Source organism: Protomyctophum bolini (assembly GCF_963924005.1).
Source record: "Protomyctophum bolini genome assembly, chromosome: 14".
Lineage (NCBI taxonomy): Eukaryota > Metazoa > Chordata > Actinopteri > Myctophiformes > Myctophidae > Protomyctophum > Protomyctophum bolini.
Window position 1 is genome coordinate 30,441,015 of NC_137875.1, and position 23,819 is coordinate 30,464,833.

General features: G+C 41.6%; 2 protein-coding genes across 2 annotated transcripts; both read right to left on the reverse strand.

Moving 5' to 3' along the window:
- Positions 1-8,913: 8,913 nt before the first annotated feature.
- On the reverse strand, positions 8,914-14,836 carry LOC308328845 (protein brambleberry-like; the record flags this gene model as incomplete). Its single annotated transcript, XM_080782953.1, has 13 exons — positions 8,914-9,106; positions 9,493-9,593; positions 9,689-9,807; positions 10,074-10,132; positions 10,254-10,395; positions 10,494-10,700; positions 10,914-11,089; positions 11,190-11,310; positions 11,535-11,757; positions 11,853-12,038; positions 12,172-12,300; positions 12,813-13,007; positions 14,819-14,836. 13 exons carry the CDS (start codon positions 14,834-14,836, stop codon positions 8,962-8,964), a joined length of 1,821 nt encoding a protein of 606 aa, XP_080639079.1. The 3' UTR covers positions 8,914-8,961.
- Positions 14,837-16,396: 1,560 nt separating this feature from the next.
- Positions 16,397-23,642, reverse strand: avpi1 (arginine vasopressin induced 1). The gene is made up of 3 exons (XM_080781607.1): positions 23,394-23,642; positions 17,263-17,611; positions 16,397-16,973 (listed from the first exon to the last, which is right to left on the reverse strand). The coding sequence occupies exons 2-3, from the start codon at positions 17,586-17,588 to the stop codon at positions 16,724-16,726; spliced, it is 576 nt and encodes a 191-aa protein (XP_080637733.1). The 5' UTR covers positions 17,589-17,611; positions 23,394-23,642; the 3' UTR covers positions 16,397-16,723.
- Positions 23,643-23,819: the final 177 nt, after the last annotated feature.

Below are 23,819 nucleotides of genomic sequence, written 5' to 3' on the forward strand. Positions count from 1 at the left end.
CTGCGTGACAAAGTGCAAAACGATGCCTTTAATGCTGTGAAAACGCATTTTTTTGCAGCCGTCACGGGAGCTTAACTGGCTTGCCGCTCACTCCTCGTCTCAAGTTTGTTCGCTCGTCTCGGGCTGACAACACCTTGGGGGAATTGTGTTCAGACACATTTGCATTTAGTGCCACTGGAATCATTGCCTTTGAAGGAGGGTTATGGGAATGCAAAGTGACACGGGAAGAGAAAGCCTGTGAAGGTTTGGGTTGTAAATGTTTTCTTTTACAGTATCTAGCCCACACGTTTATGCTGTGTTTCGCTGCTGGAGAGTTGGGAGGGTTACAAGGCTTCAGGGGTCTTTTTCCATTAGGGATATCAATCCAACACACCCTCTCAGGCAGCCTCTGCCTGACTTCAAAGGTGTTAGTGGAAACAGTGTGCGCACACACACCCACACACACCCACACCCACACACAAAAGGGTGACTTGAAAAATAGAGAACATGTAGAACACATTTGTAAATCGGCTATTTTCTGTGACACGGCACGCAAAAAAGTATAAATCAGGCGCACGTACACACCAAGTACATACATTCTCCTTCACTTTCTAATCCAAAAGCATCCTCTGTAGTCTTAGGTCAAGAACTGTTTGTCGTCTGAAAATACATTCACCAACCTGTGCATAATGTGATATAAAAGTACAGACACAGACACTACAGGCAGGGAACATCTTTCAGCTCACTGGCTATTGCTACATTCCTAAACTTACTGTTGATATTCCACCTTCCTTAAAGAATAAATCATAACCAATCTGTGTGCCCAGAGGCAGGGTTGGCGTTTCTGTGTGGAGTTTGCATGTTCTCCCTATGTCCCCTAGGGCAGGTACCCTCACAAAAAACATGCAGTAATCCTGGTCTCTAAACTACCTCCCCCAGGGGCACCTGATGGAGGGGAAAGGAACTGGTTGGAATAATGTGTTCCTTCCACGCGCTACTTCCGGCCGGGGAAACTCCCCCCTGTCAGGTGAAAAGAAGCAGCTTGGACTTGTTGGGATATTTCGCACCTCTTAAGTAAGCACCCTTACTTCTAAGAGTGTGCAGCCGAGCTGGGCCTAAGCAAGGTCACAGAGTGACAGAGGGATTTCTATATATCGCTGGGCAAAAAGATATACACGTCAGAATTCTCCAGGACAGACCATCAATCTGACCTGTTTACCGAAGGGGCGCCCCGCGACGACTTGATATGGAGCGAAGCCACTTCGTAATATAACAGGTCGTGAATTATTTTCTATTCATATTCATATGCTGTTTTCTACTAATTTCAGGGGAACACCCCATGTAATCAATAAATATGCCAGTTTAGTGCTAATTCGGTCCACCTGTGTGTTCCTGTGCATTCTTATACCATGGCGGGGTTTTAATTGTGGCCAACATTTGGAGAGAGAGTAATCTGTGTTTCCCGTATGCCCTTGGAATTTAGGATAAACCGAACACCCACCCAGTGTGTAGCATCAGACTCCTCATGCATAGAAGGAGGCATGAGGTCAGTCAGCTGCCCTCCCCAGGTTGGCAGAGGAAGTGTAGTGCCCAGGATTACATTAGAAAATTGACACTGGGAGATTGGGTTGCAAAATCGTGGGATAGAAATGATATAATAATAACCATGTATGGTAGAAAATGTCTAGCACACAAACCTGGTGTCAGGTAGTACTACCATGAATTCATAAGCACACATAATCTCAGCTCTCTATCAAGGTTTGATGGCATGTAAAAAAGGGGGAAATAGCTGCAAATTAGGTGGAAATTATAAATGAGTGGTGCAAAATGAGAAATGGACTGAAAACAGTATCCAAGAAGACGACATTGCCAAATAACTTGAAAAAAAGATATTTGCAATAAAATATAAATGAAAAAAGATTCACATAAACTGTTGTGTGCTCTGCTGTGGATGTCTTGCAGAGTAAAAACCACGGGAGTATCTTCTATAGAGAGGCCAGGAGACTCTTTGCATGTAATTCTCTGCTCAAAACATGATGTGGTTAGCATGCATGTGCATAAGCGTGTGCATGCATGGATGCGTGCAACTTTCTTCATTAAATTATTATTCAGATGTTCTTTGCCTCTTCGTTCCAGCCCACTGGCACATGTTAATGTGAAATTAGTCTCACGTTTAGCGTGCTGATCATTGTGCGTGCATGCCGTTGTCATTCCAACATCACACTAAAAACCAAGCTCTGAATAAATCAAGGACGTGTTGTGTCAACTTGTCTAAGAGTGACATTCATTCCCAAATACTGTATGAATATAGTTTTATTGTTGTCATACGATCTTAATGACTGTCGTGGTGATACAATACCCTGGCATTATTATCGTTTGTACATATGCAGTATGCACTGGAGTGGATTAACTATTGTCTTATACTTACTGTCGGTCTGCTAAATAGCAATGGGAGTTTCATCCGCACTACTACTTATATGGTGAGTTACTGGCAGAGGTACAGCATCTAAATTGTGACAGTGCTGTGATAATTTCCAATATTATTGACTGAAGTGGTAAACGATAAACGGTAAATGGTCTTTCTATAGCACTTTTCTAGTCGTCCGACCACTCAAAGTGCTTTACACACATTCCATCACAACTATGCTAAGCACCAACCTGCTTGTTAGGATGTTGTGTACAGTGTCTTGCTCAAGGATACAATATGATGTCACACTACCTCCTGAGACCCCTAAATGAAAGTAATTATGTACATGTCAAAATGGGTTTCGAGAAAATATCACATCACATATCAATAGCAAGTACTGTAGTCTCGCATTGCCAAACTATCGGAGATCTCTGCCTATCGATACGACTGGGGACTTCTAAGTGATTGGTTCTCAAAGTGGGGCCCAGCCACCCCCAGGGGTCCTTGGGTGGGTTCCAGGGGTCCCCCGGAACACTAGTTGAACACAAATCTTCTCTTCTAGGGGTCGCTGGCTCAAAACATTTTCAAATGTTCAATTGAAAATCAATGTGGGAGTCCATTACATTAAAATAAACCTACGCCAATGAGAAAAAGCTCCGTTATGGAGCGGAGGCACCACTCAAAACGTAGGGCGGATATAAAATCATGGTACTTTATTAAAGTTAAAATGTTTTCGACTCTTCAGGGCAAACCTATGCCTATACTGCATTGAACCAATCATGTCACTGCACCAACATGAAGGACCGCCCAAAACACTTTGGATAGATTCTGCAATGCAGTTTTAGAGAAGCATTTAGTCTGACTTATGAGTCTAATATCAAGCAACACTACAAGCAAGGATGCAAACTTCTCTCCAATTAGTGAGACGACACAAAACAAACAAAAAAAAGAAGTCATACAGTCATGTGAACCTTTAACTGATTTTTTTATCTTCCAGTTCCAGATTAAGAAAGCAATTCAAAGGCTTGAAGGAACCTGGCCGACAGTCTGTTCCCTGTCAACTGTCAGAGAAACTGGTATAACATTTCATTTACTCTTTGTACCAAACCAAAGACATGACTTTCGTTTTCAAAGACTCCTTTTTTTCCTTTGGACTTGAACTGAAACTTGTGTAACTCCTCTTTGAATTGAGAAAATAAAAGTAGACACAGCTAAGCTATATTACGATTTGATGTTCTGTGTTCCCTTAAATAAATGGTAGAGGGTCGGCTCTCGGCACACACAGACTAAGAACAAAGGCATGGAGGGATGAAATGTTTGCTGCAGTGTTGCACGCAAGAGGTATGAAGACCTTCAGAGTAGCTCAGAGGGGGTGTGTGTGTGTGGGGGGGGGGGGATTATAGAGCACATGGGAGCATGCACTGTATATATCATTTGACTAATTACTGTTCCATGCTCTAATTACAATTCAGCAGGGACACACGCAAGATCTCTTTCCTGCTTCCATTGTCAATCACACAGAGGGGGAATGAGACAAGCTCCATCCTTTCTTCTCTTTCCCCAAGCCTAGATAATCCTCAATGCTTCCTGTCCCTAGATAATCATCAATGATTGCTGTCTTCTCACTCTAATGAACCCGCCTTTCCTCTGTGCCTTGACCCCCCCCAAGCTGATCCCACAAGTGTTCAATTGGGTTGAGGTCTGGACTGGAACGGTAGGCCACTCCATCCTCTCCACTCCTACATTTTGGAGGTACTTTTTTGGAGGTGATCCTGGCTCTATGGGGCGAGCGTTGTCATCCTGGAGGATGGCGTAAGGTCCCAGATTCTGAAGATATGGGATCGACACTGGCTCCAGAATCTCACTGCATTGAGATTGCTTTTAATGATGACAAGTTGTCTTGCCCGTGAGAGAGTTACCAAATACCATACCAAACCAAGCTGTTGTGGCAAGAGTGAATACCAACCACTTGCCATTTTGGCAAATGTTTTGGGGGCACACACATTTAGCTGTGTTGCTCATTCCACGAATGCATGATCCTTTTACAATAGGCCTATATACCCTTCAGACACGCTCCGCATATTTTACGATCATCCTTTTCCACAAGGCACTTCCTTGCGTCTGTCTCGCTGTCATATTCAAAGTAATCATCATATTGGTGTCTCTTTCTTCCAACTTTTGCCATTTTTCCAAATAACATGCAGTCAGTTTCAGGCAGTGCAGAATGTAAACAAGCAACGTAAAGCATGGCTACATGCTGCTGTACGGTTCTGAAAACTGCCCCAACACTTGGAAGCAAGTGATTAGAAAACAACCTGTGATATGACTTTTTCTATTCCTGAACCGATTATATGACAAAGGTCTCAATTGTTCAGCCCCTCACTTCACACAGGTGTGATTTCTTTTTTTATGAATGGAGAATAATATTTTATGTGCACAATTAGTGAACAGAGACCATTTTATTTAAATCACACCATTAAACCTGCTATCCATGACACAGGGGTGAAAATGGGTTACAAAATCGTGGGATAAAAAATATAATAAAAAAAAAAAAAACCTGCTATCCATAACCAGTATGGCCTTGAACCCTGGTCTCCCACGTGGCATGGGACACCAAATATCTACCACTCAGCTTGTCCAAATGAGGTAATCCCCGGATTCCCGCTGGGGAGATATTGCATGTATGTATCATGCAGGACTACTTGTCAACCAGTAAAAGTGTCCTACTCATACTAGTGTAAACGTCTCAATGGAAGAATAGGGAGACCACCTCCAACCACAGAAGAGGTACTAGTTATATTAATACTCTGCCATACAGATTGACTTACTTTGACTTATTCCTGTAGGCTTCAAGGTGGAGCATAGGGCGGCAATCACACCCCGCCATGGGACTCTGTTTTGAGCAGTTTTCTTCAGCTGGGCCCACGATAATCCGGTCGTCTTTGCCTCACTCTCCACTGATCTTCTCCAGGTCTGTACAGATTGGTAAAGTTTAATTCAAGTTTAATCAACCGTTTGCACTATAAGCAATTCATAATTTAGGCATTTATCAGATGCATTTTTAACCAGAGTGACTTACAGTAAGCATACATATTTTCATTTTTGTATAGTTTGTCTGTCATTAGGCCTAGGCCTAAAAATAAAATAAAAAAGGGTACCTTGCAAGCATCATTCTAAACAGTATAATATCAAAAACATATATGATGCATGCCAGGTCAACAAATGAGCCAGGCATCTGTCTAAATAACAAAATACCGGCATTCAGTTTTAACTTGTCAAGGCTTCAAGTGTTACGGGCTAAGGTGGCCAAAGTAGCCTAGAGAGTATAAATAAAAGTTAATCAATAGTTACATTATTTAACAGTAGGCTACTATAGGTACATACTAAATACTGTCTACTTAGACTTGTGTTACTTGCCTGCTTCATATTCCACTTAACATAACAAAACCTCTCCCGCCATCTAGCGAGTAAAATAGGAGTTGCAGTACGAGCTGGTATAAATACAACTGTAGGGCAATCAATCATCCAATGTGGTTAATAACTATTGTAGCTAGCGAGGTAACCTCAGGTACGGTCGCCACTTTTCCATCTCGCCCCACTACTCTGGGGCGAGCAGTCTCGTATTCCTATCAGGCCATATAGTCTACAATAATGTCTGCTTTTCTCAATACTCTCTTTTCGAGAAACTGAAAAAACTAATAAAGTATGGTATGCTGCAAACACATTTAATATAGGATAGGCCTAGGCCTAATACTCGAGACACTTTTCCAAAAAGAAAAGAAAAACAACTCTTTAAGTCATATAAGACACAGCGACACACTATACACGCTTACGTGATTATATTGTTTACTTATTGCCTACTCACGGTTAGATGTTGATTGATGAGTCTATGGGTCTTCTTGCGATAGATTTATGACAGCCAGCTGGGGCTATTTGTTAATGACCAAAACAAAACTTGAAGTTGTGTGCGTGTGTGTGTGTGTGTGTGTGTGTGTGTGTTTTTTCTCTTGGTGTTATGCCTTTGCGCACACCTGTGGCATGGCTGGCTTGATTAACTATGTTGCTATAATTCTCAAGTCTTCGCTCTTAAACATTCAAAGCTTAACATAAAGCGACAGTAAAAGTTTGACGTTCCCCGCTCACCGCGTGTGTGTGTGTTTGTTTGTTTTTCTCTTGGTGTTATGCCTTTGCGCACACCTGTGGCATGGCTGGCTTGATTAACTATGTTGCTATAATTCTCAAGTCTTCGCTCTTAAACATTCAAAGCTTAACATAAAGCGACAGTAAAAGTTTGACGTTCCCCCGCTCACCGCCTCCTCCTTTCAAAATGCTATACGCAGGTCAGCAGCTTACTCCTTACTGACGTATCAACAACATACTAAGATCAGCAACAACAACCATTCTTCTGATTTCCGGTGTTCTGTTCCGGCAGGCTGTACACTCACCTCAACAATGCCACAGGCCAATCACCTCCATGCCACGCCCCATCGATAAAATAATTTGTTCAAAATTAGCCCAGACCAAGTATTAACTGCATAGGCCTACATTAATATAGTTTTCAGATGGTCGACATTTCGTTTTAAACAAAATATGATATTTTTGAGTGGTCTCTGGAAATATTCTAATTCATTGAGATATTATTATTTATATTTTCATGAGCTGTACTCATCAAGATTAAAACAAAAAGGTTTAAAATACTTCACTTCATGCACAATGAATAAATATATGATCACTTTTTCAATTATATTACGGAAGAAATTTAACTTTTAAACACTATATTCTAATTAATTGAGATGGACCTGTATAGTCCCTTTGAGTGCACCATAACTTCACACTGGAGTCAACACCCATCTACCAGGAGCACTTTGTGATTCAGTATGTTGTAGAAACAAGTCAATGATGTTGGTATAGTCACACCATGAAACACAAACTCTTGTGTTAAGTCTGACAAATGCAGAATAGGCTGTCAATAGTATAATTTACAAAGGCTACACATTATGATGGGAAATGGGATTCGAACCGTCTTTGCAATGAACCAAAATAACCTCGGGAGCTGTGCGCAACCCACCACACTATGATGCGCTGACAACTGCTGAAGGAGACGTTCTTTTTTATCTTATGTGCGTCTGTCCAGGTGTGAACTTGGGAACAGTATAGTCACGATCAAAAACCAGAGTCCTGGGTGACCCTGGTTTTTTTTTAACAAATATAAGCACTCCGTTGAACTGATCAATGAATAGCTGTAGAAACAAGTCAATGATGTTGGTATAGTCACACCATGAAACACAAACTCTTGTGTTCACCATGGTATTACTTTACTTACTGACTGTGCTTATTTTACTGACCACCAGCCAACTGGCCTAGCTGACCCCCCCACATAGCTTATTTTCATGAGCTGTATGCTATAAGATAAAAAAAAAAAAGGTTTAAAATACTTCATGCACAATGAATTGAGAATATAAAAGTTTAACTTTTTGAATTATATTACAGAAGCAAACTTTTGCACAATTCCTTTTAGAAGGAGCTGTTGATTGCCTCAGAGGCACAGAAGAATCAGAGCCTGTTAAAGCTGTACATGTACATTGAGGACTATTTGAGGATAACCTTTACACGGTTTCGGTTGTCCGCTCATAGACTGCGTGTGGAAATGGGAAGATGGAGCATACCACCTGAACAGCGGTTTTGCCAATGTGAGACTGGTATACAAAACGAACAGCACATACTGGTTTGTCCCCTCACACAAGATATCAGAGAGAAATATGGACATGAGGGTATTGATTTGAGCTCACTCTTTGTGGGCACTAACAGAGAGACTTTGCATATGCTACATCACTGTCACTTGTGGAGCAATAGAAAGCTCCTGTTGTAAAGAGTTTCTGTATTGTGTATTGTATACTTTAATCATGTATTGTACCTTTTTAAAGTTTTTGATTCATGGATTTTTTATTATTGTTTGGACCCAATGTTTTATACATTTGTGTCAATAAAGTAACTAACTAACTACTGTAGGTACCTTTATGCCTTTCAAACCAGTCAGGAACGGCATGTTATAGGAATAGGAACCCTCCTATTTAGTTAATATTACAACAGCAGACAGAATTCCTGCCCATTACTGCATGCATTCAGGAGTTGTGGCAGTCAAGTAGGGAGGACCATAGACATAGAAAAAGGAGACTCCTCTTCCGGCACTCTGGCAGATGCTCTCAAGTGAGGGCAAGCTTCCGTGTGGGTGCCAATTAAGAAATAACAATGAAAAGGGACGTGAGTCACATGACTGGAGGCCGCCATGACACTCATAAGTCATAACTATGGCCGCACTTCCGCCCTCGGTGCGAGACAGTGAATTGCAGCGGCGAATGAGGCATCTACCTCTCTACCGTCTATTATTATGCAATGATGTTTTCTAATAAACTTGAAATACTGAAGCAATAAAAACTTTAATAAATAAAAAGTAAAAACTGTCCAAGACATTTCAACAATCAAGATAAAAGCAATGCATGTTCTCAAACATTTCATAAGCAACAGGGTTACTGGGGTTTTAGGAAGAAAGGAAACTATAGCAAATATCAAATTCCTTAACTGTCATTAGACAGAGGATGGACATAAGAGGTATAACCTCCTTCATGTAGTCTGCAGAAGTCCTGTCCTTGCGCAGCCCTCTTCTTACAAGCCTTTCCAGCCTTTGTAATGCCATCGCACAGCCGACGGCCTGACAGAGAGCTACATCAGGAAAAATAAAAGATGACATTAGTACATGGAACAAAAGCAAACTACACAATGAGTAATGAATTATGACTGTTCAGACAACCCTGAAAAAAGTTGATGATCACATTAAGATAAAGAATAGAGTTTGTACAACAGATGGTGCAACTATTCACAATTGTAGTTCTTCCTTGGCCTACATGAGAGTGTGCTTGCAAGTTTCATCGCAAACTATGGTCTGCATTTGCCACGGTTCCCACCACTTCCACTGGCATGAAAACTGGAAGCGGTGGGACTCACTACATGCTTTGCTTTACAGACTGGATAATATTGGACATGTTTCTAGTGTCTTGTGTGAACATCCTTTAGGGGCCGAGTTATACATATACAACAAAATAACTAACCTATTGCTGGTTAAAGACTGATTAGGGCTAGGACTTCGGAATTCACCATCTGCATCAAAAACACTTCCCAAGTTTCTTAAGTACACATCTTCCATGAGTGCCTTAAAGAGAGAAAGAAATAAAAATAGGCAACAAAACAGAAATGTGCATGAACTATAATATATACAGTATATACATACACACAGTACACACTCACCGTGGACTGGCTGAGTCGGCCTATGAACTTTGATGTGGGTGTGCCCATTAATGGCACAAACCTGGCTTCTGGTATTGGGTGGTCATGGGAGAACGACAGCGTTGCTTTGAGAATGTCACCTATACACAAGAAAAATCACTTGTGTAAACTAAAGTGAGGGGCACTCTTATCATACATAATCACATTCTGGCCATTCACTTTTGGCTTCCTCACTTTTCTGTCCCAACCTTTTTTTATCATCACTTTTTAAGCCCTCGAACAATCAAATCACTATGGGGAACACACAGACGCACAAAGCTGGGCATAGGCCCCTCATTTGAAAATGATGCAGTTTAGCAAGCCCCCCAAATTAAAACAAAAACACATTCAGTGTCCTGCTGCACACTATTGAGACAGCTGTCTTGATCCAGCAGATCAGGTGCCAGGGATCCATCCGGTTCATCTCTGAAGATGAAGAGATAAGATAACGAAATGAAATAAGATGCAGACAATCAGATAAAACCAACAGGCAGTAACTTTGTCTGGTATGCTTGTGCAAACCCTAGTGAGTTATCTGCAGCCTCACCGCTCTGGTGTAGAGGATCGACATCGATGGTAGGATGGCACATCATGCTTCTCCGCTTCCACAATTTTGCATGGGGGCAGGCTGGCTGGCTTCACCTTGAGCCGAGTGTACGCCCAAAGCAGCTGGTTCACAAACCAGTGACCTGTGCAAGCATGTCATACACTTAAGATAATTAAAATAACCAAAACAAAAAAGGGGCCTCATCATATAATCATATCCATCACCAATAGAAGTCCATACCCAGAGAAAGAGTAAGTAGCAACAGGCTGAGGCTTTTCAGATCCAGGGCCGGCTGCTGGTTGAGCTCAGCCACTGCATTAAGGGGCACAGTGAGCAGCAGCATGGCCCGGGTGAAAAGGGGACAGCCAAGGAATGCCAGTAGAACGGCACACAGTAAGAAATAACATGTGTGCACGATACATGTCCACATGGCAGCCAGGCTCAGACCTGAAATCACAGAGGCACAACAGAAAAGAGTCTGAAAATACACATTTGGCCATATTGCAGGTTTCATTGATTTGCAGGCCAGCGTTTGTGAGACATGTCAGGCAGCATACCCTTACTGCTGGTTATGATATCAAATGGGTATCCGAGCCCCATTAGTCCAGAGAAGTTGCATCGTCTCACACTGACATTTTCGTAAAATGGACGCGTTCTCACCTGCCCAGCCGAGGTAGCCCTGGATGATGTGAAGCCGCTCTTCTAGACGGTACTGCAGGTTGTCAAGGTGGTGGAACAGGGCTCCTAGTGTGCCATTCATGCGCTCCAGCTTGGCCATTAGGTCAGAGTAGTATGCAGCCGTCCGGTTCTGGTACTGCAGAAAACCTGCCATACTGCTGTCTGCAGCAACACAGACACCAACCATGATCATTAAAAAATAAATTGACTACATTAATCCAGAATAGAAAGTTGAAATGTTTTGTATTTCAGCGACACTTGCCGATTTTATGGTTGACGTCCTGTGCTCGTTCTCGGACATGAGCAAGTTCTTCAATAATGGCCTGGTGACTGTCATGTACCTCAGACCCTTGATCCTTCAACTGCTCACTAACATTCTCTAGAGGACGCCATGAGACAGCAAGTGATATACTTTGCTTGTACAAATACACCTACTATACCGTAAGATAACTACCTTTTGACACTGCAGCTTAAAATGACCACCTGCTAAAGCGTGCCGAGTTACTGTAAGCATGCTTTGCTTCACTCAGCCATGTGAATGTAAAAGTCAAATCGGTGGTCAAACAAAGTATTTTGAATATCCAAAGATTCACACATTCTCACCCATCCTCTGTGTGATGCCCTGAATGAGCTGTGCAACCAGTTCCTGTCCAGAGGCAATGAGGGCCTTTTCTTGGCTGAGATGCTTCAGGTTGGAACTCAATGAACTCTCCAGCTGCTCCTGACCTTTCCACAGCTCGCCCTGTTGAGACTGCAAAGCACTGTGGCCCTGCACTAGCTTGTCCAAGGAGGCAGAAGTCAGCTCCCTCAGCTCCAGCTGTCCCTCCTGTTATAAGGGAACGTGGACATGAGGCAAGACATACTGTACCATTACAGCTTGCCCTCCAAACAAATGTGCAAAAGTCAATACGGCAACTCTACCTTCAAGTCATGCATTGCATCCAGTTGGCTGGTAGCTGTGGAGATTAGTGCGTTGACAGTCAGCTCTGCCCTACGCCGGAACTGCTGCTGGCGAGTGGCATAGCACACAGAGCGTGCTCGATTGCTCACTATGTGGTATGCAGTCCACGTGTCTGCGTCCATGTCTGATGTGCACTGTTTTAAAGTCTGAAATGTGAAAGAATTGTTTCATTAAAGATCATTAAAGATCATCGTTTCAGTTAAAGGCACATACATGGCCTCCAACCTTTTGAGAGTTTGAGATTAAATCTACCAAAATGTTCATTGAATGAAAGTATACCATTTCCTCTGTACAAGGGTAGGTGCTGCGACCCTCCACCTCTGCCTGGCAGTTGAAAAGGACCACTCCTAATTTGGCAAGCTGCTCTTCCGACAGGCTTCCACAGGTGGACTTCAACTGACCAACCACCTGGGACACAACAGAACTTCTTACCAGTGATTCCCAAACCTTTCCATAATGAGAAATTCACCACCCATCTTACCACTTAGTTAACATAGCAGCTGGGCTGTGTGTATTATAATGATCAAATTGATTGTGTTCCTGATTTGATTATCAAATAAACATAGTATACCGGTAGGCCTACTTAAAGCTCTTTTTTACTTGTAACATCTCATTTTCTCTAGGTTTTAAAGAAAGAATTATTAAGTGCCATTCATACTAGGAACCATGCATGCATACTGCATAGACATGCATACATACTTTAATGTTAGTCTTGTCTGTTAGTCTTGTGTTCTGCCAATTATTTGAGAGCCCACTTTCAATCAATATACTCGTATACAAATCACTGCAGCAATGCTAAAGTGATAAAGGTACCACAGTGATTGATGGCAAACAGTGACAACACAAATTTTGAATTCTTATGAGAACATTTTGATATAGTTTGCTATTCTTTGCAGTATACATTCCCTGTCAAAAAATACCCATGAATGACAGCTATCCAAAGGGCTGAGGTCCATCTGCCTTCCTTCAGCCAAGAACTTCTCATCTGCAACAGCCATCTCAAAAGGGACATCTCCTGTGCGTGTTTCGGGAGCTTGCTGTTGTGGTGTTGGAGTGGCAGCTGTAAGAGACTCCGTTTGCTTGAGCCACTCAAATAATCCACTGGCTGCAGGACACTGCAACAACACAACCAGCAAAAAGAGATGCTTCATGGCGAGCTGTGAAAGAAAGCAATGTGCAATTAGGCCTGATGCTAACTTTACTTGAAGATTAACTCGTTAAAATTAAACAAAAGTGCAATATATAAATATTTTGTCATTTTGTCAAGAACCACATCTGCTCAGTTTCTTTACCATTTGTGCTGTAATGTAGTGTGGTTAGAGTTAACAAACTTACAAAGGCTTGAACTCAGGTGAGGTTTAGTGAGGTTTGAGTTTGACACAAACTAACTAAAATTAACTCCAGTGACCAGTTCCAAAACAAACATAACTATCAGTTACTACCTTACTCAGTGTGCACACAAAATATCAGAAAGTATAATGTAGGGCAGGTTTTTCTAGAGCAAAAGAAAGGATAATGTAGACAGGTTCTTCTAGGGCAAGAGCCAATCAGTGAACTGCTTACACCTGGGTAATTGGGGGTGTGATGTGGACATGCATGCACCAGTGTACTCTGGCATGCACTGCATAAAGTGAGTGGCAAGTGAGTTTATCAATCAGATAGAACGTTTCTCTCATTATCAGTAGCCTATATTAGTGATTTTCTGGCGCCATCTTCTGGCGAAATATGGGAATTCGTGTTTGATTGAATCAAAAGGTGCAACTTCCCATAGACAGCCCATTCATCCACAGAATTAGAAACGTCCTATCTAATTGTATTAAATAACTTCAAATTCACCAACATTGCAGCTGTACGGAAAGCTTGAATTATTCTCTTTCTATCTGCAATGTGTTTGTTTGATAAAAATCGACTGTAGACATGTTATGAGCTAAAAATCCTTGCAGATGGTTTTTAAGTTGTGCAACCACTTCCTTAAAGGGATAGTTCAGATTTGTTTTAACTTAAGCTGTATGAAATACTTGCCATTAATATAATGGTTGCAACTGTATTAATTGATTGCCTGAGTCCTGTGGTGGGAGTTCTGCTCTGGTTTTGGTGAAATCTTAAGTAGTTCCGGTCATTTTGTGGTGGCACAGGGGCCAGCTAGGGGGCCATGCAGTCAAAGTAAATGAATCCACAAAACTAACGTAATGTGTATTGTTGACCTATTTCTAAAATATTAGTGCAACTTTCGTTCATTTTTGACCCCTCTATCACATGGAACTATTTTTTAGGCGTAGTTCCATGTGATAGAGGGGTCAACGAAAGTTGCGCTAATATTTTAGACAATACAAATACAAATGATGCTAGTTTTGTTTGTGGATTGACTGTCGAACAGGTTATGTCACCTTCGAGAACATTAGCTCCGTTTGGAACCTCAATATCTATGCTGCTACGATTTAGCTCCGAGATGAGGTTCCGCGGAAAGCTATCCCTGCAGAGGTCGAAATGGAGTCGAGCCCGTCCACAAACAGTGGATTAAACCCTTTTCGCCGTATTTCCCCCCAAAAGTGAAGGTATCAGAACTAAGTATACAGTTCATAAACTTAACATAGGCACGTAACATTTTAACATAGGCATGATACAACCACTTTAATCAGGCGCAGTACTGCTTCCATAAGATTGCATTGGGAAAAACGTGCCTATCGTTTATCAACTGTATCTTGGTTCTGATACCTTTACTTTTTGGAAGAAATACTGCGAAAGGGGTTTAATCCATTGTTTGTGGACAGGCTCAACGACTCCATTTCGATCTGTGCAGGGATAGCTTTCCGCCGAACCTCATCTTGGAGCTAAAGCGTAGCAGCGTAGATATTGAGGTTCCAAACGGAGCTAATTGAATATATAGGTGGAGATTGCCAGAGGTAACCTGGTGACTCATGCTCACCTGGTAGAGGGCGCACATCATTAATGCTCAATCCTTGCACAGCCGGCCCCGAGTGGAATAGTATGAGCGTAGACTCCCATTGTAACAATGGAATGCGGAAGTACTCATTCTATCTCAATGGGATAGTTCCAATGTTTGGAACTAGCCCATAGGCAACCGCTTTGCTGCAAGATCAAAGCGTGTCGCCACTCTCTTACTATTCCACTCGGAGCCGGCCCAAGTTCGACTCCAATCTGAGGCATTTTTCTGCATGTTCTTAACCCATCTCTACCCAGCCATTTCATGTCTCCTCTCTTAACTGTCACTATCAAAGACTTGAAAATGCCAGTGAACATTGTGAAGCAGAATAAAAAGGTCATGTTGAAATGTAATCTACTAATATATTGCTTTCAGTTGATTTTTAAATCTGTGTTGTAATTCATGCCCTCACTGTTTTTGCCTGATTCACTGCCTATTTTGCTATTATTCTAATGTTGTTTTATGTTTTTGCTATTATTTTAATGTACGTTTTATGCTTTTCTTTTTTCTCATTTTTGCTGTGTAAAGCCTTTTTTCCAAGACAATGCGGATGTAACTATTCCAAGTCATTTAATCAAACTGCAACCAAATCATCAAGAAAGATTTAGTTTTTGACCTTTTAAGAGAATATATTGTACAAGATTGTCAAATACCAATTACAAAGAATAACATTTGCATAAACTGAATTTGATTAAACAAGATGTACAAAAGTATTGGCATCAAAATATACTTACAGTACCAGGGTACTCAAATTGTAAATTGTCAAGCTTGCTGTTCAAATAGTCTGCTGAATCAAATGAAGCTATGGGAACCTGAAAAAGTTATGCCACCTTCTGGAAGCCCAGGACTGGCGTTATGTGCACAGAGCCTAAGCCTATTATAGTTGTAACCACCTGTATGCTTTGGTAAATGGTCAGCAGCCTAATGTCAAGTGTACAATGGCAATAAAAAGCTATACATGTCAGAACACTGGACTGCTGTGGTCCTTAACACTGTGATGCACTTTACCCTTACAGTTATGCAATCCATGTTGCTTTTCCCCCAACAGCTGTGCAACATTTTTATACTCTTTCTTTCTCCAACTAAACAGGATATTTATTAAATAAAGCAATGTTGAACTTTGGCAGAACCATGGGTGTACTGTAGTATAGGGCAGTGGTTTTTAACCCTTTTCATATCAAGGTCCATTTTTCTACACAATTCCATGCTATTGATGTTGGTACCATTAGGAGAGATAACATACTCCTGCTATGCCCTATAGTAAGGCATAGCAGTGGGCGTGGTTTTCTGGTGGATAGATGTAGCTATTTTATAGGCCTAGGGCCTATACAATAGCTACCTCTATAATTATATTTAAGTCCAAATATTGTCCAACTTTATGTTGCTTTTTTGCCAACCAGAAGTGATTTCATGACCTCTCACTGAATGGCAACGGACAAACCCAAACTATTTTTCCAGATTCTGCCAATATATTAACCACTTAAGTCCTATATACTTTGACGTACGACCAATTGCAAAAACAACTACATCTACAAGCTCACAGCATGTTGCATCGTGAGGCGCTATGAAGTATGAACTACTGCATTTCAAGTATTTTTACCAACCGCCAGTTTGATATAAAGGCATTTCTCTAGTGCAATATATAAATATTGCAAATTCAGGACTCGACTTATATCATACGCACCCAACATTTGAGTGGAACATCGTTCAGGAATTTTTGCTATTTGTCTCATGCAAAATAAATCGGGCTTAAGTGGTTAAGTGTGCACACATACTGGTACCAAAACATCTGAATAGTGTTGCAGTACAACAATCTGACTGTTTCAAGTAGACACAGTCAAAATGAGACAGATCGAGTTCCACCTCTCCGGAGGTCTCGTTTTCATGTCAATGCAGCTTATGCAGGATGCGGTGAAGGTATCTCTCTGGGTCTTTCTCTCTTCCTCTCCTTAACCCTGTCCTGGATGGTCTCTCAGGGGTCCCTGCTGGTCCCTGACTATCTGTGGCCTCTGCACCTCCTCTTTCTGTCCCTTTCAGCGTCCATGATCGTGGCTCTGGGTTACCATGTCCTCCTCCCGCTGAGTTACTGTCCTCCACAGGGTCCTTTGCCTGGCTGCTTGGTGAAACCTCACCAATCCTGAACAACAAAGAGACTTTTGTTGAAACCTTATTGTATTAAGACTCAAGAGGCTTTAAAAGCCATTGAGTTCAGGCAGGTATTGAACTCAATGTTAAGCTTTAGATTATTCCAGTGGCGTTATGTTCGCAATTTCATAAGGTTTACATAAGTTCTCAGAAGATCTCACGTATTTGCTTGGCTTACTCAGCAGGCATTCAAAAGTGTGCATGTGGGCGTGTGCATGCATGAGACTAATTCTGCATGCACATGTTGGCATGCACAATCATCAACCTCTTAGCTTTTCTACCTGAGGTGATTGAAGGCTTGCAGCCAGCGTGAGCCCAGTGCGTCTCTCGTCTCGGCTCTAAGGCCCCGCCGCCGGCTCCGGGCCCTCAGCCCTATCAGTGCCTGAGCCAGCTCAGCCTCGTCCCCGTGGCCCCAGACCAGCTGGGCCCTCTGCTCTGCATCCTGGTCCCCCGCCGCTCTGAACAACCTCTGAAGCTGCCACAGGTTCACTCCGCCGAAGATGTTCCCCGAGCCGGCCTTCCTGCCTCTCCGCTCAGCAAGACGCCACGTCACCATGGCGGGACCAGCCACCGTGGAGGACGGATGGGAAGAGGCCTGGGTGTCCATCCTAACCACACACTGGCTCTGTTCTGGTGGGGGAAATTAAAACAAGACTGTCTCTTAAAAGCTTCCCGTGATACAAAAACACATCCTCCTATGCCCAGCGTTGTCTGTTTGTGTGAATTTTAGCGATGAGTTAATTGGCTGAACAAAGTACATATTGAGGATAAAAATCACACCTGTCTGAAGTGAGGGGCACTCTTATCATCATACATCATCCATTCATTGTCAATGGGAATTTAATCTTGGTGTAAGTCAGAAATTGCCGATTTCCTCGTCTACATATGACCATTTCTCCATTCATTGTCAATGGGAATTGAATGTTTGTGTAAGACAAATTTACACTATAGCTGAATATAGAATATAGGACACTCAAAAAGTGAGGGCAGAAAATTGTGATTGGCCGGAATGTGCATGTATGATGATAAGAGCGACTTCACACGATTGTGATTTTTTACATACACCCACAAAATGTCCGGCACACAGTAATGCTATTCTGGATGGGTAACCTTTTTTATGAGGGGTTTATGAATAGAGCGTCACAGTCCCGCCCCCTACCAGGTTCCAGGAAATTATTCCCCGTTAATTTTTCTCATAGACATTTCAAAAAGTATTTATTTAAAGACCTTTTAAGCCTCGTTCAAAGCCAACTCGAGTTGTGAGAAATCATGACAACAAACAAAACATTTCGGGCCGAACAAATAATTAGAAAGAAGAAGAAAACGGCAAAATAGTGTTTATTGTCATGATTTGTCATAACTCGAGTTGGCTTTGTACGACGCTTAAAAGGTCTTTAAAGCGCAAATAACATGCATTTTAAAACTGCTTTTAATATTTAATATCATATTGTCTATGTCCCTCAAAGTTATTACTTGCGCAAGCAGAGCGCGCAAGTAATCGTTTCGCTTGGTCTCTTCGAAGTGAAGACAAGTTTTCTTCAACGGTAAATCTGTGCCTGGTTTGCTGGGACTAGTTACAACATTACGTCATCCTTGAGAGAGTACATGGTGTGTATATGACGTAATGTTGTAACTTGTAACTTGTAACTTGTAAGATTACGTCATATACACACCATGTACTCTCTCAAGGATGACGTAATGTTGTAACTAGTCCCAGCAAACCAGGCACAGATTTACCGTTGAAGAAAACTTGTCTTCACTTTTTGGAACCAAGTAACCACAGTATACTGCTAATCAAATTACAACTACATACTCTGTATGTAGTTGTAACTAGAACAACTACATACAGTCTGTGCCTGGTTTGCTGGGACTAGTTACAAGTTACAAGTTACAACATTACGTCATATACACACCATGTACTCTCTCAAGGATGACGTAATGTTGTAACTAGTCCCAGCAAACCAGGCACAGATTTACCGTTGAAGAAAACTTGTCTTCACTTTTTGGAACCAAGTAACCACAGTATACTGCTAATCAAATTACAACTACATACTCTGTATGTAGTTGTAACTAGAACAACTACATACAGTCTGTGCCTGGTTTGCTGGGACTAGTTACAAGTTACAAGTTACAACATTACGTCATATACACACCATGTACTCTCTCAAGGATGACGTAATGTTGTAACTAGTCCCAGCAAACCAGGCACAGATTTACCGTTGAAGAAAACTTGTCTTCACTTTTTGGAACCAAGTAACCACAGTATACTGCTAATCAAATTACAACTACATACTCTGTATGTAGTTACTTGCGCAAGCAGAGCGCGCAAGTAATCATTTCGCTTGGTCTCTTCGAAGTGAAGCCAAGTTTTCTTCAACCGTAAGTCTGTGCCTGGTTTGCTGGGACCAGTTACAACATTACGTCATCCTTGAGAGAGTACATGGTGTGTATATGATGTAATGTTACAAGTTACAAGTTACAAGTTACAAGTTACAACATTACGTCATATACACACCATGTACTCTCTCAAGGATGACGTAATGTTGTAACTGGTCCCAGCAAACCAGGCACAGACTTACGGTTGAAAAAAACTTGGCTTCACTTTTTGGAACCAAGTAACCACAGTATACTGCTAATCAAATTACAACTACATACTCTGTATGTAGTTGTAATGTGATTTGTAATTTGTAAATCTGTGCCTGGTCTGCTGGGAACAGATGACCATATCTCTTACGTCATCACTGAGAGCTAGTCATACATATACACACACCATGTACTCTGGTCCCAGTTCTCAACGATGACGTAATGTTGTAACTGGTCCCAGCAAACCAGGCACAGACTTACGGTTGAAAAAAACTTGGCTTCACTTTTTGGAACCAAGTAACCACGGTATACTGCTAATCAAATTACAACTACATACTCTGTATGTAGTTGTAATGTGATTTGTAATTTGTAAATCTGTGCCTGGTCTGTAGTACTGTACTATAGTACAAAATGAAATACATTTAAAACAATTGACAATTTACAATAAGTAATAAAATAATTATACTGTATAATATATTTTAATTCAGTTTATATACCTTTTTTTTCATCACATATCAATGATTCATTTTTCTGTAAAAAAGTAGTTAGGTAGCAAATAGTTATACGTAATGATTATACATTTCAAACGTTCCTTCACAGAGATACTGAGATGTGATACTTTCCAGCGGTCGAAAGTACTTGCGCGCTCTGCTTGCGCACTAGTAGGCCATTTATGGCCTACTAGTGTGCAACAAGCAAGTATGCACTCGGCAGAGTGCAGTTCTAGTTTCTAATGGTTTGAGCCTCAATCATCATCGAGTCCTTTCTTTCTGGACTTTGAAAGCAGTTTTAGCTGCAGTACCACAATGTCCTGAGGTGGTGGGAGTGCTGATATGCAACTTATTTAATATTTGAGTCATTATAATACTGATGCTAGATAAAACCAGGCTTGTTTCCATTCCATGCCAGCTTGGAAAATCAACAATGGTGGACATTGTAAACAAAGTGGAAATGTAGATTTTGAACTGAAGACTGAAAAAGAGGAGGAATTATACAAAGTAGGGTGACATTGATGACATCACGATGAGGACGAAATCAGTTGAGCTGTTCCTGAGAGCAATTTCCATTAAACCACCCATATGATATGAAAGCCTGATTGTTAAAAAATATTATATTTGTGGGGATAGAATACACATATGGGAGCCTCAAAAACACAAAAGAAATTGAAAAAGTTGAATTTTATGTTATAGGTCCTTTAAATATATACGTTTTGAAATGTCTATGGGAAAAATGCATTGAGAATTATTTCCTGGGCCTGGCGTGAAAGGGGGCGGGACTGCTCTATAGGGCCTAGTCCATATCACAGGTACCAACGTTCAGCCCAGCCATAGCAGCCTAGGCAGTGGCTCAGGAGTTAGAGCAGCCACTTCTTGGAATTGGAAGCTTCACAGTTCAAGCCGCAGTTGCCTCTAGTCTACATGTGTGAAAGTGTCGACACTAACCCAGAGGCAGCTAGACACTGAATCGCTAACTGCTCCCGATTAGCAGGTTGGTGCACTGCATGGTTTCCTCTGCTGTCGATGTGTAAATGTGTGTGTGACAGTGAATGTAATGCACATTGTAAAGTGCTTTGGATAAAGGTGCAATAAAAAAGAAGGCACCATTTTACCACACATTTCACATTCACAAATAAGTGAATAGGATTTGGATGACCTGATGGTGCACCTTGAAAAAATAGATATGCTGCTGGTACCACTTTCAACCTTGCATCCATAATTTGACCAAAAACTGTCTGCCAAAATAGCGGTCCGGGCACCTATAGGCTAATGCAGCCTGACAGCGCATCGTGGGTTCGAGTCCCGATCCTGACGAACTGTCACTCCCCGTCTCTCTCTCCTCGTTTCCTGTCTGCACTTACTCAATAAAGGCAAAAAGCCTCCAAAAATGTAATAATCTCCCCTTTAAGGCTCATACATAGTCTGGATTTACGGTGGTGGGGTGACCACCGAACTACAACATGACATCACGAGCCGCGGTGAAGAGAAAACCACCGCCACCGCTCCAGCCCTTCTCTCTGTTTTTACTCACCACCGCTCAACGTTATTTCAGCTCCGGTGGTCACCTCACCACCGAAAATCCAGACTATGAATAGGCCTTTACACTAATCATGTCAAGTTTGACACTTCCCCATATCCTGTTTGTCAGCACAGATAGGCCCATATCATCGTTACCCTTGACCTAGGTCCTGTTTCGGTGTTTGCACCATGTTTATGACCAAAATGTTTTCATCGCATTCCCATAATGTCATGTCACTTTGTCAACAATCTCCAGTACTAAGCCATGAACAATGCTCAGGAGAAGAGAATTTGGTGTTGGATTATTACTCTAAATTATTTGTAAAATCTGAAACACATTTCTCTGTAAATTGACTAATAGGCCTACCTACTAAAATATTGTTTAAAATTTGTTTAACACTTCTCCTAAGTTTCTTGCGTCTGCGTGTTCAAATTACTTTTTAAGGGCTTTCAAAAAATGTTATGGTTTAATAAGCTGTCTTGGTAAATTCAGGATCTAAAGGGCAATTCACTCATTTTAAAGGTAAAGACAGCACTACATTTGGGTTTAACTTTGGTCTCATGTTCTCAGACTTACAGTCCTTTAAAACTATGTATTCATCTTGGTATCAGCCCATACCTAACAACAAGTAAACACCGTCAGGACAACAAGCCTTTTCATGGAAGATGTAAGACCACATATTTCATAGAAAATCTGACTTTCACGTTTGATAGTGTAGGCGAGTCTCTCAATAGTAAGACAGGAAGACAGGTTGAGAGAGAGGGAAGTTATCATGAAACTAAATATTATGCAACAACCTGAACCTACTGTACACAGTGACTAACTGCTCCGATTCTTTAATCCTACTTTAGGAACGAGGAGAGCTGTGCTTTAAAGCCCATTAAACTGCAGATGTTTGCTTGCTCTCTCTTGTTAGTTACATTACATGGTTTGCAGTGGGACAGTGACGGACAGGTGTTCGTTTGCCGAATAACTAGGATAGTGAATGCTAGTTTTACTGCTAATGAGTGTCAACAGCTATTGGACTACAACAGCTCTGATTAAATTAGGGTCAGGGTCATGCAGCTCTCCTGTAAATGTAACCCCACAGGCCAATAGATTTCATGACAATGTTATGTTGTGTTGCAGAACAATGCAGATTGCATCTCAAAGTGGTTTATAAATATTTTTTTTGTAAAAGGTGTTATATTATTGATGTAATTTGTTTCAAAGAGATTTATACCAAGCTACCCTTGCCATAGCAAATTAACATTTCTATATTTTGTAAGCTATGGTCTTCCAAGTTACAATGTGAGTGACTGTGACAACTGTTTACACATGATTTCTTCTAGTTTTCATGCATTGTTGTAATGTTTGTATACCGTATGTCACTTGCTTTGACAATGCAAGCAAATGTTTTCTCGTGCCAATAAAGCTCCTTGAAATTGAATTATTGACTAGCCCTTGTGACCTCCCCGAGGCCAACATTGACATGCGTTTGTCTTTGAAACAGACGAAGATTCAACCGGCTTACGTTTTCTAACGTAATAGCGAATAGCGATAGCATACAAGAGAAACCGCCAGCTGCTCAGGTTTTCTTTGTCTCCAAACAATAGGCTACAGATAACATGTACCATTTTGACAGTATGTCATACTTACTGTAGCTCTGAAACATGACGTAATCGAGCGTCTTGTGAACCATAATTAATATGGCTAATCATACGGAGCATACTACAGCATGCAGACTCAGTCAGGTTGTGTAAAAACATAGGTCACGGGAGGACTCGACGTAATGAATAAGTAAAATGAGTGAACACGTTAGATTTCGACTTACCAACAAAAGGAACTTCTGTTTCCAAAGCAATTCGCTCCTACAACATTGTTCTTTTAAAGGTGACTATCGTCTATGTGCTAAAGACAAACAATGCGACTGTAATTATGGCCAATACTGACAAGTAAGTGACACTGTATTTGTGTACTACACTATTATGACCTGCAATCTGATCCGGACTGGTGTCGGGTCGGACTCGGTTACCACTGGCGACCGACTAGCCAATGAGAGCCATAGTATTATAGACGAGACGCACACACACACCGTCCGTTCCCTCCTTTGTGGGCGGCCACGGGCTTTATTCCCACTAATAACTGCTGCTGGAAGGGCGGCGCATCGCTGCTTTGCTCCGCCCCTCGGCCACGTAGCGGTGTCCCGTGCCGAGAATAGCCGATCTGCAAGCTCACAACGCGTAGCGACGTGACGCGT

Coding starts and splice junctions, on each gene's coding strand:
- avpi1 (XM_080781607.1), bottom strand. CDS start 17,588: ATGGACACCCAGGCCTCTTCCCATCCGTCCTCCACGGTGGCTGGTCCC. Junction 16,974..17,262: donor CAAGCCTTCAATCACCTCAG/GTAGAAAAGCTA, acceptor TTTGTTGTTCAG/GATTGGTGAGGTTTCACCAA.